We start from the raw sequence: 16041 nt of genomic DNA on the forward strand, positions 1-16041 counted from the left end.
TCAATGGGTCTATTTCATCTTCTGTTTCAATAAAGGACACTGAGCAAGGAAGTGAAATATCGGATTAAAATGGCAAAGGATTTCATTACACCTGAGACAGAGATGATTGCACTTTTTGCTTAGTAAATATCAAGCTATTATGTAATAATTAAATCGACTCATCACAGTGGTATGCACTGTTATTGTCACACATTTCGATGTTGTAAAGAGAATAATAATAATCAAATTGTAACGTAAAATATGCTTTAAAAAGCACTTTGTTTGATATTAAACATCACAGCACGGGAGACATTATTGAAGATTCAGCAACATTACGCATTAAGTTGCTCATAAACGCACGTCAGCAGTGACGACTTTGTGTAGTGATAAACACATTTATCAGCAAGAAAATAAATTCCACTCTGTACAGCAGCATACCAACGGTAAATTGCAGTTCACAATTTCTATTGTGGCAGATTTTATATATGTGGCAGATTTTTAGATTTCAAATCTCTTAAACTTTAATGAAGGTCATTATCTGGCTCGGTCGCATAGTTGACATGGCATTCAAACCACAATCGTAAGGCCCCACGTTCCAATATTAGTTCGTATCTATGGGGGAGCGGTGGCGCCGTGGTTAGCACACTGTTCTAAGAACCCGGGTTACTTTGATGCCATTGCTCTGATGCCAAGACATTTGCCAATAACACGATGGCCTTAAGATAACAAAAAAATACGTCATACAATATAAATAGGTTACGTTTCAGGAAATATCCCTTCTTAGTAGCATGTACATTTTTTACGTGCTATAAGATTTGTTTTATTTTTTGTCTCTGTTTAGGTATTGCTATTGATGAATGTGTTGAGCTCTTTTTGCCCATATAGAGAATTGAGGTTTTGGTAATTGGTATGTGACAAAAAGAGCTATTACTACCTGTGAGTGCTGCCCTCAATTCTAAGTTCCAGCCATTCGAGACGAAGTTTTCTTTCACAGTGTCCAAAATTACACAAACTATCAAACCAAACAACGTAAACTGGAATTTCTGCCTTCATAGAGTAGTTGTGTATTCCCTAGTGGACAGTAAGGAACCACACTTGCTGCTGCGAAAGTTTACCGGCATAGATTTCCTTTCGTCTTTGGAATTGAGCATTGTAATGTCCAGATTTAAATTAAGCCATAGATCAATCAATCCAAGGAATCCAAGACTCGATCGCCTCTTGTAAATACTTAATGCCATTCGACGCATCAGCCTACTCCTCTACTCAAATTCGCACCGCGCATTTTTGCCTTTTGAACTTTGAAACGGAAATAATACAATCTCACTTGCCAGTCAATTTGTGAAACATCGCAGCAGCCATACCTCGGGCTTCTGTCCGCACGCACATCCGCCGTTAAATATGTATTTGTTTAGCTTAATTAAAATAGTTATTTGGCTGTTCTACGTCTGCTAGTTTTCTCTGTGCTCTAATTTTGCGCTATAAATGCAGACAAATACATACAAATTGATGGGGGGTGGGTGGATGGTTTGGCTGAATAGTCAAAACAGCATCTGTTGCCATCAAACCATTACGGATGACTATGTTTAATAAAAGTTTAGCAATTAAACAAATATGCGTCCGAAGAAACCAAAATCGCATTAAGGAATTTTAACAAACGGGAGATAAATCACTTGCGAATCAAATCACTTCTCTTTTTTTGTCACGTGACGCGCGGAAATTGCATGAGGGGAGTGTTGAAGACGCGAGGGGGGACGGGTCGCAATCCCCCCCTCGCACCAGGACAACGTGGCAGAGCGCGAGAGAGAGCCCCAATTCATTCCCGCTCAAACGTGTTAACGCGCGTGTACGTTCCCTAAAGAGCGCGGTGATTTCTTCCGTGGCAAAGGTGAATTGAATTAAGTAATGAGTTCTTGGCGCATTTCTGTCTCCCCCGCAAAGTGTCGTGCTGCATGATAAATAGAACTTTGCGGCAAAAGCCGAAGGTAAAATTTGGATTCGTCAAACCGCCAAAGTTCAGGATAACAGCTTTCAAGAGCTCAACATGCAATTTATTATCGAGTTGGGATGCTGACCGGTCACCTCTAATGTCCTATTTGTTGTTGTTGTGTGTGTGTGCTATGTATATATATACGTATTCTGTGAAGTGGTGGCGCAGTGGTTAGCGCACTGCACTATCTTTCCGGCAACGCAAGTTCTATTCCTGCTCGTCAGTTGCAAATATCCGAACCTGTCCTGGGCATTCCCCTCCCACCACCCCCCGCCACAAGGCTGACTCGGCACTTAAGTCAGTACCTTTTGCGGTACATCAACATCAGCACTGGGGGAGACAAAGGCAGCAGGGGTGGTGCGGTGCTAGCCACACCACCCCTTGGCCAGCCTTCATCGGAGCTCGCTAACAGCACTTGTCCCCAACTGATTGTGTCGGCTTTATCTGTGTTTGTCTGTCACATTCTAATCCGTGTAGATGAATGTAGCAGGATTATTTTTTATATTTTTGTCATTGGTATTCAAGAAACCAGAAAACAAAGTAGATTGAGTAACCAAATTTTTTTTCTTCCTCCTTTTTTTGCTTTTCAGCACCGGGACAAATATTGGACGTTCGTCAAAACCGAATATCTAAAGACGCCATTGCCCTGTCGTGGTCAGAGCCGAAGCATCCCAACAGCGTCATCCTGGATTACGAAATAACGTTTAGCGAGAAGGTAAGGGCTTTGCTTTACTTGCTCTCACCTCGGCAACAACAACAAAAAAACATTCACCGCTGCGTCGTGTGCTGCATTTCTTATGCGCCTCCGTGCGAGTTTGTGTATTTCTTTGATGCGGTATAAAATGACAAGAAGAAAAAAAGCAACCGCAACGCTGCAGCTTAACAGCGATTCGGAAGCATGCTGTGCCCTGTGATGTGCATCCGCAAGTTCTCAAAGGGTTAACAAATACGATGCGAACATCGGTCACACCTGTCAAACGGCAAGGTGGTTTAAGCCAAAAGTAGCAACAGAGAGGTCTTGATTCCCAATGGTGGGTGGGAGGAAAACAACCCCAGTACTGTACATTCATAAGCAATGTTTGGCACGAAAAAAAGACAAAAAAACGTGGAATATTTTTTTTCCCTTCCCAGAAAGTAGTATGCTGTTAGATAACTTTCTTTAAATCATACTTAAAATCATAGCTAAGTGTCGCAAAAAAAATCCACAGCAATGAAACACACACGATCGTTTCTATTGTACAAGCATGACAATGGATTCATCTTCTTGGTTCTTTCAGTAAAGTCACGTAGAAGGGAAATAATAAAATAATAAAAATAAAACATAATAAAATACAATGCTCACGACGTTTCGCCCACAACGCAAGCAGCCATCCTCAGGTGAAGAACAGGGCTGTCGGAAAGAGAGACAGTCAGACGGAAAGACAGACTGTATATGCAAATGTGACCGTCGAAGATTAAAGTTATTATTGTTATTCGTGTTTTATATGTCTGTGTAATGATTCTACTATGCATTTTGCAATGCAGACCTCTTAGAGAGAATTACATTTGGTACAGACAAACAGCTTCGGAGCTAACGTTTAGTTTTATCGGAGGTGCTTTACGACTGCACTGCAGGAATAAGAAAGAGATTGGCAAATGCTGTACATTTGCTTTGGTATTTGCGCTATTCTTAGAGCACAAAGGCTATTAGAAAGGCACTGTGTTTCAGAAAAACCCAAAAAATTAATCAAGACACCTTTCACAAGTGGGTATAGTCCACCAGTGAGGGGAGCAAAGTTAATCTGTGGCTTTGCCCATTTAGAGTAATTTGCAAGTCATTTTGAAATCTGGAAAAATTTGACCATGACACCGGTACAACACGGGACGGTGACCGACTCTTTTTAAGAAAAAACACCACGAGATCGTGCAGCATTTCACGGTTAACACACCCCGCGGTCATTTGCGAGTAATATTGAAATTTGGCAAATGTTGACGATGACACCGGGCAACGAGGGACGGTGGGCCTACTCCTTTTGGAATGACGCCACGAGATCGCGAACGCACGCTGTGCCGAAGCATTCCACGGTTAACCAAGCCCCGCAGTATTAACCGGGGGCGACCAACTCCGACTTGAACCGAGAAACCTCGGCAAGAAGCCGCCAAATCCCGCTGCCACTCGGCCACGACGCAAACTCTCCGCCGGACGTCTCCGGCGGGGGAAACACCTGCGGAGCAAATCGTTTTTGTTTTATTTTTCTCTCTTTCTTCATAAGAATGAAGGCTAATCTCACCGCCGCTCTCCACCCTAACCTCGCTACAAGTGTGCACTTGCGGACGGGCGGCGCATTCCCCGAGCGAATATTTGGCGTGGGCCGGGAAGCTTAGCGCATTTTCCTTTTAAGTCTCGGGTTTTGCCGGTAAACAAAATGTAGTTTAAGCCCTCGTGGGAGGAATTTAGCACAGAAGTTCGGCCTGTCCTTTGCAGGCTACATGCACGTCTGCTCTAACCTATTGATGTGGAAGATCCCATGACAATAAAACGACTGGAGCATTGTGTGCCGACACCGTGGTCAAATTTGTCTGGGAAAATTGCGCGAGATTGCAACGTTTTTCCAAGCAGGGATTGGCCACAGGACCATATTTCCAATGATCTCTGTACAGATCAATAATACTACTACTACACTGTGCAAAGGAAGACAAAGAGATTTTAATGCTGGGTGGAGAGGGTTGGGATTAAACTGAGAAGAAGAATAAAACCCTTTTGCCCCTTTGCATTCACTGCACATTCACTAGCACGTTCCGTACCAAAGTCACGTGGGCTGCACACGATCGTGTACCTGCACGGAACGCGTTCGTCAGAAAGCGGCGAGCTTGCATGGCATCTCTCATCATCTGCGGGCCGCTGCTTTCCGTCGCGATTGATGCCAAGAAGAAATATTTTTTGCATAAATTTGCAACCACCTGCTGCACGGATTCACATTTTGTCAGTGAAGCACATTTTTGCATTTGTTTACGATCACGAAAGATTGGCGGAGTGCGTGCCCGAGCAAAAGGGATCATTTTGGGAAGAAGCTACGTGCTTTATCTTCTTGGTTCTTTCGGTAAATTCACGTAGAATGGAAATAATAAAATAATAAAAATAAAACATCATAAAATAATTCTCACGACGTTTCGGACACAATGCAAGCAGCCGTCCTCAGGTGAAGAACAGGTCTGTCAGAAAGACAGCGTCCATTCTACGTGACTTTACCGAAAGAAACATGAAGATGAATCCCTGCAGTCACGAAAGCTTTAAATACGTGCTTTATGTTACTTAATGCAATCGAAATGTACGCATATCAATACTGTAATTTCTAGTTGAGGTTAGACAGTCACGTGTGTAAATGGCCCTGTATTGTGGGACGTTGGTGTGATGTTGTTTTCCAATTCCCCTCATCAGATGTATATAATAAAGCTAATTAAAGAGGCAATTAATCCTCATCAAAAGGTAAATGACAGCACCGTTCTTAATTTGCAAATCCCCCAGAGCGTGAATCATCCCCCATTCTCCCCTTGCGCGCTGTTTACGTGCCTTCGACAATGACCCGTTTCTACCCCACACCCCCAACCACGATTCCCGCACATTCAACACATCATCGTGTCGGCCTTTTGATATCGCCTCCAATTTCCATTCGCTTTGAGCTGCAGCTGAGGGCTGGCGATAAACACACCGTTCAGGAGCAATGCCAGCTGTGCCTCGCATTCAAAGCTGTCCTCTTGTCAACAGTTGCCCTTCACCCTCCTACCAGTGTAACGTAAGGACATGTTGCCCGTGCCAGCGCTGTGCTTATTGCGAGGTTGTTACCACTGCGTACGGTTTCCCGTTGCGCTGTCGTGCGAACGTGACAGAATGGTACAAATGATATAGGAAATATAAACAATGCAATGCAAACCGTGAACGATATTTATATTTCAATTTTGAATAACTCGCCAATGTGATTTTGGGTTGTGCCGCGTGTTGTTCGGCACCATGTCTGACTCCGTAATGTTGGGAGCTTGTTCAGGCGAGCTCGCTCTTTCCGTTGTTCTGTCGCACCACATCAATCACATTTAGTCTTTTCATCTCATCCTTACACAGTGTCCTTGTTTCACTGGCGATACTATTCCCAGAGAACAATTGGAATATAATGTTTAAAAAATAATGTGCTCCTTTGAAACTCTGGCTGACGCAAAACGTAGGAACAATGATCTCAACTAAAATGCAAGGAAGTGCAACGTTTTCTGAAAAGAAGTATATATTTCACCGGTTTGTTGAGGTCATCGAGTTTCCGGTGCTCTTATATGGTCTGTGCAAGAGTCCACTTGTGGTCATTTACACTGAGCTTTCAGCAGTGTTTATACCGGAGCATTTTCTCAGCATGAATGTTTCCGGTGTTCATACAAAACACTAATTCCATCGTGACCCAAGGTGCAACCTACTGTGAGTACATGGACACCGCAAACATTGTCTAGACACAGCTAAGGGGCAGCACTTTGAACAAAAAATAATCATATCTTTCAGACTGCAGTATTCTCTCTTCTACAATGGTGAAATAAATGCAGATTTATTTTTGTTGACAGTAGAACTTTGAAAAAAACCACAGCGTCGCGTGAGCCGTAGGCTCAGCACTGAGTCAGGTGCCAGCAGTTGCCGTAGATTTTGTATAATTATAGTGGAGCAGAACTGCCCTGATCCATGGCGAAGTAGGTAGTGAACTTTCGGGGATCCTACATGTAATGAAAGTGACCGGATAAAAATGCAAGTGAATTAAGGAGCCATGTGTACAGAATAAAAGGGATATGCATCACACGTGTGAGAAAGCACGCATCTGCCTCACCTGGTATGCAGGAGGTCGTGGATTTCATCCAACCCTGATGCCTGCTGCTGTATATTTGGAGTTTGCATGTTCTCCCCATGGTCGCTTGGATCTTTCTCCAGGTCATCCGGTTTTTTCCTCGACATTTAGAATCAACATCACGCATTTTAGAGTATTTCGCTGCTATACGTTTCCACGTGATAAGCCAATTCATTGTGCTTCTGAAAGAGAGCTGTATAGCTCAGTGGGCCTTACCTGGTAAAATAAAAAAAAATTGTTTTATAGTTTATCCACGACATATTTGTGGGTAATAGGAGTTATGACGTGACGTCCCCGAAGAGCACACATGATTGCACATAACGGGATGAATTTGCCAATGAACTCCACATATCACCCCCAACATGAAAAATATACGATGGGATTTTCCCAAATGGAATGCCTGAAAAAAGTGCCAGTCAAAGCCGTGGATAACCTGCCGATAATTGAATAGTTTTTTGCCCACATGACTCCCAATTATCCACAAACAATACTGTGGATAACAGGAAGAGCATTGCAGTAGTTACTGAAACTCTCTGCGTGTACTGCCCGTGTGATGTGTCCGTGGATGTTTATGTTTTCCCCTACTGGAATTTGACTACTCCATTTATCTTTTCACGCATTCGCCTAGCAGTATAGACCTAAGCCAAGAACATTAACAGCGTTACAATTATGCACAGTGATATTAGTAATAAACATATTTAATCCAGCAGACCGCAGTTATTGTCTCCGGTTGATTTGCAAGATCAGCAGTGGGGTTTTTTCCACTTCTGTCAACGAGTTGTATCGTTTGTGCTGCACAATTTGTTCGTTCGGAACAAATGTATTCAGAATAAGTGCCCCGGTGTGAATGTATCCGTAGCATGACTTGTGAAACCTAACAGGATGTGACACACGGCCACTGCATAGCAGATGCCACAAACTCCCCCGTAACAAGATTCTGTAATGTCTTGGAGATTGCGCAATATCAGGCACAAGAGGAATCGCCAGTAGTGAGTTGTGAGCTCGCTATGAATACTACACGTGTGCGATACTTTTACGTGATCATGGTCATCAGTCCACGGTCGATCCACTGCTAGATGAGGGTTTCCACAAGCAGCCGCGTTCTCCCCTGATCCTGCGATGCGATAATCCACCTGGCACCTGCGCACAAGCTGATTGTATTGCTCCATCTCCTCCGAGGTTGTCCCATTACCATCTCTCTTGGATGCGTTTCCCTCCGCGGTTGCCGCTCTGTCGCTCTTTTTGACCATCTGCCATCATTCTTTATAGCAAGGTCTCCTGCCCAAGCTCCCACTTACTTTAATTATAAGTTGTACGGTGTCATTAACCTCCATATGTTCCCTCAAAGAATGTAACACCTCTGCGAACAAACACACGTTGGAGAGCGTTACAGAATGCATGCAACTTGCGTGAATGTTGTCCCCTAGTTTTGAATCAAACGTTCAGGAAGATGGTAATGGGACAACATAGAAACCAATGTTGAAGCTGCTGTTATACTGCAATGAAATCCTACACTGCAAAGAAATCCTAGATTTAAAAAGAATAATACTGAAAACCTGAATAGCGGCTTTTAGCTTAAATAGTAAAAGCATCCCAAATGGTCACAGCTCCACCATGTCCGCTTTGTCACACAAACGTAACACAACTTGTGCTGGACCTCTGGAGCAGTTGTGCGTGTCCTGAACGGACCATCCACATTCCAGATAAGCTCATATCCCTACTAAAACCACTCTCTGGTGTGCTTCAGGTTGTCCCGCGTGCTCGGCACAGTTTCTGACATTTTTATCCGCATTCATGAAACAACCTATAAACTAGACGATTTTAATTTGACCAGGTAAGGCCCACTGAGCGATATAGAAGCGACCGGGCCACAAATTATAACTCAATGAAGTCGTTTATCATGTGGAAATTTACAGCAGCCAAATAAATGTGGAGGGAAAAACTGGAGGACCCAGAAAAAAATCCACACGAACATAGGGAGAGACATGGAAACTCCAAATGCACAGGCATCAGGGTCAGGATTGAACCCACGCCCTTCTGTATACCAGGCAAGGGAGTTAACATCTCACCACCGCGATGCTATTGATGCAGCAAAACCACGAACACGTCGACAGTAGTGGGAGCAGTAACTTATTTCCCAAAGAGAAAATCGAGCTCAACTGTAGGAAATCGTGTACGACGAGTCCGAATAGAACAGAGCCAGCAAAACACAGCTGACTTGTTGTTCATCTGCTGCTGCCCCAGCGAAATGTCACAACCTCGACTCCCTTGACAGCTGGTGGCTGTAACAAGGTTGCGTGCAGAATAAGTGCAAAAAGCAGTGGTGATGTCATCTTGACATGCAAAGCGTGCAGAAATCCCTGTTATCTTTTGCTGCTTTCTAAGAAAAAAAAATGCCAATGGACTGGCAGCCGAGGAATGGAAGGAGATGGAGCAATGAAATCAGCTCATGCACAGGCGCTGGATGGATTATTACTTCGCAGGACCCTTAGAGGATGGCGATGGTTTTGGGATGGTGATGGTCTTTGGATGCCGACATCTAGCAGTGAATTGTAATATCCACTGATGCCGACAATATCGAGGGCAATATTGACACGCATAATGAAGATCGGTTGATTGAATTGATCACAGCTGATGATTAATTATAACATGAAATCAATGTTCAAAAGTTGAATTTACAGTTTTGCATCCGAGAGCAGCTTTAAAGTTGAATACATCGCAACTCCAATAATGATCCGCGAAACAACACGCAATTACAAGTCGCGACGACAAAATACAACACTTTTTATTCTGCTCAACCAATCGCACCAACGGAGCTCGCCTGTGCTGATGCAATTGCAAAGCAATACAAAGTGCTGAAGTAAAATTTAAAAAAGGAAATGCAAGCCTTATCTCTGCATTGGTGTGCAGCTCCGCTCCTGCGTGTTAGCCCAGCCCCCGTCCCCTTGTGGTTTTGGGTCCACGAAGAGTTTTCGATCCATCGCGGTGTGCCACAGATTACAGGATGGAAGACGCAAACGGTCAATAATCCACGAATAACGGGGATTTGTGGATTATTGGAATCCCGCTTTAATTCGGACTTTACCTCGTCACCGAAGGTCGAGGCACGCAATTGTGAAACTTGGGCGTGGCGGTCGACCAGAATCTTCTTCTGTGTCGTATATACAGAGACTCCTCTACCTACGGACGAAATGTTGACTGCAGGAATTAATATTCTTTGGTTCTTTCGTTAAAGTCACGTAGATAGAAAAAAAATTAAGTGAATAAAAATGAAAAAAAAGTAAAATAAAAAGCACGACGTTTCGATTGCAACACAAGCGGTCGTCAGCACTTTGTATTGCTTGTGTTGAAATCGAAACGTCGTGGTTTTAATTTGTATTTTTTATTTTTTTATATTTTCATTTTTATTCACCTAATTGTTTTTTTCTATCTACGTGACTTTACCGAAAGAACCAAAGAATACTTACGAATGAGTTAAGTTCCAGAGGTCTGTTCGTAAGTCGATTTGTTCATAAGTCCAACTTTACTCCTGTCGATTCCAAACATGTTGCACGGCGTGTACACTAAACACGGGGAACGGCTTTAAACGTTGTATAATCTCCTGCAGACGTAGATGCCACTGGTTCTTCATGTTCTGCAGATATAGATGCCACAGGTTCTTTATGTTCTGTGGATGTTCATGCTAATTCCCTTTGGTGCTCATGTTTTCTCTCTGCCATCTTGAAAAACTCGGTCGGAACAGGCAACTGGACATACAGACAAGTTTGTTCGTATCTATAAAAATTCGTAAGTCGAATGTTCGTAAGTGGAGGAGTCCGTGTATCAGTTGACATCAGTATGGGGGTTATACCGGAGAAGCCGTTGATATCGACCGGATAGTTGTGAATTTATAAATCCTAAATGGCCATTGCAGCTTACTCTTTCTCTCAGGTGTAAACAGCTCACTGACGTGCTGCAATGCTCTTGCTGGGGCTTTTACCGTATACAAAAAAAAACATACCAGCGAGAACTACAAAGCCAGCAATTGTAGTCTGTTCACCATGCCAAAAATGCACTTGTTAAGAATAACACTGCACCACTGAAAAGCGGAATTACTCTACGTATGGGTGGCTTGAGACAAGGATGCTTTGAGACTTTTTTGGGGGGGGGGGGGGTGGACATAATGCCAAATTTTGTGTGTGTGTGTATGCGCGCATGTGTGTGTGTGTACGTTGGCGTGTTCCAATGTTTGTGTGATAATGTAGATGGCTGAAGTGGCCGCATAGCTCACAGGTCAGAGTGCTGAGCTGGCACCATCAAGGTGCTGGATATGAGTCCAGGCAGGTGTCTGTGATTCGGCGATATTAACTCGGTTCTCAAATGCCGTCAGTTGATGATCTGGGCCCTGTCACTAATGATTGCACCAAAAAAAACCATCACATGACGGTATATTTGGGTTTTAACTTGATTTGCCTAAATTCCAGGTCTGTGAATTTAAATATGAGTTTGGCTGTCACGTGACAAATATTATTCTCTCCCAGAATGTGGATAATAGGTCACTTGAAGGGATTTCAGAGGTAGTTCTGCGACATCTGCTTCTGTGTACCGCTATCCCATTGCATTATCTGTCTGCGTACGATAGTGTACCCCACTACAGACAGGCCGAGGCAGACGTTTTTAAACTTAGTTGGAAAGTGTTCAAAAACTATACGTGATTTAGTAATCACCCCATCCCCTTTGTAGGGGGTTATGCTACTTTATTGGATATCTCAACAGATTGTGCCCAAGTCTTTCCGAGCAGAACAGCAGACCTGCATGCGTGCAGCACAAGTGAAAGGTTCTTTTGTTTTTTTTTGTAATTTGGCTACAGAACATTGGCATCTCCGACTGGATCTCAAAATCTGCTGCCGTCATACCGACATGTGCAACGTAACAGTGCTTAAACACAGTGCTCAGGCGAATGATGAGGTTTGTGCTCCAAAAAAAAAATAAGGGGGTACAGAGGCATGCGAAACATTTAAAGAGGGCTCTAACAACAAAAAAAACCTTCAATGCGCGCTCATATTTCCCAGCATGCGTTTGGATGTCTCTCCTAAAATATCAATAACGTACGGAAAACGCAATGCTGAACATGTGTGGATACATTCGCTCGACAAAATGCGGTCATAAAATATTATGATGTACCTGCGACTGGTGAGGCTTATGACAGGGTTTCCCGTACCTGTCAACTCCTTATCAGTGCCCTACCTTATTACAGACCAATTTAGACTTTATTGGTCACTCGGTGCCCTTATAAATCTCAACGTTCATCCTACAAAGTCCCATGACAGCGGAGAAACACAACACAAATAGACAAAGAAAATGTTGGCCGTATTGAAACGGCTGTATGCCGCATGGGCCTGAAAACTCAATTTCCCTGTACAATAATACAGGGTAACCCGTACGGGTTGACAGGCATAGGTTCCTTTCATGATAGTCCTCGTGCCTCACATCAGTTCTAGGCTTCTGCGTTACTCCGTTCACCAACCTCTCTCTGAACACAAATTACATGGTTACACACCGCACATGTCTGACGATTGTGAAACAGTATCGTCGCATAACAATTACGGAATCAAATTAGAAGCACTCTGTGTCACGTGCAACACGGCAGCAATAACGATAGCAACAGCCACAAATCACCACTAAGCGACAGTGACGCAACCACAGCAACGTGTGCCAGGCTAGGTGCACTTTGAGGCCACGCCAATTGGCAAAGGTTCGCCGGAATGAGATCACGGAACAGATCCAGATGTTTTGAGTAACTTCAACGTGGACTGGTTCGGGCTCCAGTCTACCACATGTGGAACAAAGACACAGATTCCCAGTACAGCCTTAACAGACTGCTGGGGCAAGTGTTGTGACTGAGCACCTATGAAGGCCAGCACGGTACACCAGGCGGCAGGTGGCCAGCACCAGTGACACGGGGGTCTTTGTGTATATATATACACACACACACGTATACAGTATTGCATGTGATGATCCACAACAATGCAGAGCAAGCTTGTAATAGCTGTAATGAGAGTGCTGAATAATCTCTAATATAAAAGGCAACTTAACACGCAGGCTTTCGCGACCAATATTTTTCATAATAAAAGTTTTTGGGTTAGATTGCATAAGTATAAATTGTGGCGTAACCCTCCACCACCCGACATAGTCAGTAAGGGTTTTCACGTAAACAAAACGCGCCAATTAGTTACTACTTCAGCCCACCGGTGTGATGGAGACTAAATCCACACCATTTACAATTTGACTTGTACGACGTTTCGCTGGTAATTACATCCAGCATCATTGCACCATTTGCCCAATTATACTTTTAATGCAATTAAAAGTATAATTGGCGAGTTGTTTACGTGACAAACCTTACTGGCTGTGTCGGGTGGTGGAGGGGTCACGACACATTTATACTTACGCGATCTAACCCAAAACACTTTATTATGAATAATATAAAAGGCGTTCGTGTGTGTCCATTTCAAGGTCGTGCTTTGCTATCTGGATATCGTCCCTGGCAGCTGTGTTTACGACATTCTAAATGGCGTGTTTAAGGAGTAAGAACTCATCAACTTTACCCGCACATATGCTCAGTGTTAGAGGGAATGCGAGTGTGGGGTTTTTTTTGTTTGTTTAATGCTTGAGATGATGTTTATTATCCCACGTGTCGAGAGATGTGGTCAATTATTTTGTTGTAATCTAACAGATCAAAGTTTTATTTTATTTTTAAATGAGGGGGAAAAAAGGCATTGCTAATGTGTGCGGAGAGTACAATGCTGTTCATCTGCAACCAAATGATCTGCGAATTCCATTATCAGCAGTGGGAAATTGTGTCTGCTGTGTTGTTCAAACACCATACATGAGCTATGGTTGTCACCTGTGCGGTGATGTAAACAAAAAACATTACCAGGACACATCGTAGTAAGAAGCATTTCTCACAATACATGCAAAATGCATTGTGGGAAATGTCAACGCGTTTTCTGGAGTGGCGTGTTTTTACACAACTGACTAAACATGGGAGTTGTATGTTCCGGGAAGACAAGCAGATTTCACAGGAGGAAGTGACGGATGAAACCGGGCAAGGTTTGCAACCCCAACCCCAAACCGATTATCCCTGCAATCCTCACTCGCGGAGAGACGATGAGATAAATAATATAATTTTTTGTGCCAACCTTCATTGACAAAACTACTCCAAAGCCGGTGAGACAGTATCTCGCTCATGAAAGGGGATACTGCAATTAAAAGTATATGTTACGAAAGAGAGCAGACCCAAATAAGTACAGTAAACATGTTAAAGTATTTTTTATATGTAAGAACAAAGCATACATGTTTGCACAATGAATGAATGAATCAAGTAAAAAAATCTAACTCAATCAGAGCCATTCTCAATCTACCAATTGATGAACTCTTCCCGATGCCATTTCAGTCAGGAATATTTTTCGTTGACCATACTTCACCATGCTGGTCAGTGTATGTCAGTGAATATGAGGGGGGGGGGCAATCAATGTTCATATCACTCGCCACGGATGTTAACTGTGGCCAGGAAGCAGCCTCATGTCGCTTTGTTCAGAGCACAATGCTTCAACTACTGTGCCACCTCTGCACCCCAGAATCAAGTACCTATAAATAGCATTCATTTCATTAGGTACAGATTACATAACGTCCTCGTCAGCAGCGTTACCTGGTTCTCCGTTTTACCTGGGACGAATGCTCAATGCCAAGTGATTTAGCGCGTCATTCCTATTACATGAGAATTTAATGTTTAAAGAATAACGTTTTGGGCTGGTTAATGTTCCCAATCTACCACACTATGATTCTCTTCGTTATTGCCATTTGCTGTTGTACTGTAAACTATAAGCAATTTTGTTTTATTTTACCAGATAAGGCCCGCTGAGCTATATAGCTCTTTTTCAGAAACGACCTGGCCACGAATGATAGCTCAACTAAGTGGCCTTATCACGTAAACATTTCTAACAGGCCAAATTACGTTCAGGAGGGGAAAACCGGAGGACCCGGAGAAAAAACCCACGCCATCACGGGGAGAACTGACAAATTCCAAATATACAGCAGCAGGCGTCAGGGTATCGAACCCACGACCTCCTTCATAGCAGGCGAGGCAGATGACATCTCTTTGCCACCATGGCGTAAGAACATAACCACAGGCCCCAACGAGAATCATTGACTGATTGTATCCGTAATCTTGCCAACTGTTGGGGAATGAATGTGGCCATTTTAAAACAATCATCCATTGTATCCCACACATTCACCTGACTGATTTGTGACCAAACTGTTTAATCCTCACGATGAATGATGTTACAGAATAATTTTCGGCGCTTTCATCTGAACCGAAACCCTCATTAGTCCAACTGTTTTAATCCACAAGCTTCCAATGAATAGGGCTTTCATCTTGCTGATTAATGAATGACAATCACTTACGGTCCACTATATACACCGCATTTGTATGTGGGGGCTTTCATCTTACAAAATACACAAAATCCAATCTGCCGGCCTTGAGCATACAAAATCAAGAGCATTCTAGCCAATTAATTACACGTCTCAGCCAATTGAAGGCAAGCCACACATGAGGAATGTTTGCATTTACGAATCACTTTAGAAAAGCTGCCAGGCTGCTTATTCCTGTGATGAAAAAGAGAGCGAGAGGGGTGAGATTTGACCACCAAAAAAATTTAATTTTTGTTATCTCAGTTGGCAAACACTGACAGACGATAGGGAGCAGTGATTGCCATATGATGATTAACTAACTATTTACGGTCCTTCATCGATCTACTGCTGGTTGAAGATCCCCGCAAACTGTGTTAGTACTCGATTTATTGGTGAAGGTAAAGACGCAGCCATGACACCGTTTGCTCAAGTCACAGGGTATTTTGGCCTTCTCTTCCATGATGGCCAGGCACATATTGGAAGAGGTGGAAGTGCCCACACTTCACCCGACAGAACGTGACCTTTGGTGCACCCATGTATGCTACGTGGGTGGACAAGGGGGGGGGGTGGACGAGGGGGTGGTGATTTAAGAAACTTGCACGATTGCTTCAAATGCCACGTGAGGAGCACACAATCCATCAGCCTCTGAATCTCAAACAACAGACACACACAAACCCATACATCGTACAGCCTCTGTGCCTGGTATACAGGAGGTCGTGGGTTCGATCCCAACGCGGACGCTTGTACATTTGGAGTTTGCGTGTCTCTCTCTCT

General features: G+C 43.4%; 1 protein-coding gene across 1 annotated transcript in view; it reads left to right on the forward strand.

The window, feature by feature from the left end:
• The window catches only part of LOC144730701 (ephrin type-A receptor 4-like), a 148380-nt gene that overhangs the window by 48237 nt on the left and 84102 nt on the right, over positions 1-16041 (forward strand). The window contains exon 5 of the mRNA XM_078611392.1: positions 2557-2681. Within this exon, the coding sequence (XP_078467518.1) occupies positions 2557-2681 (125 nt within the window). The remainder of the gene's footprint in view (positions 1-2556; positions 2682-16041) is intronic.

The sequence above is a fragment of the Lampetra planeri genome, chromosome 36 (assembly GCF_965212315.1).
Source record: "Lampetra planeri chromosome 36, kcLamPlan1.2.h2, whole genome shotgun sequence".
NCBI classification, from domain to species: Eukaryota; Metazoa; Chordata; class Hyperoartia; order Petromyzontiformes; family Petromyzontidae; genus Lampetra; species Lampetra planeri.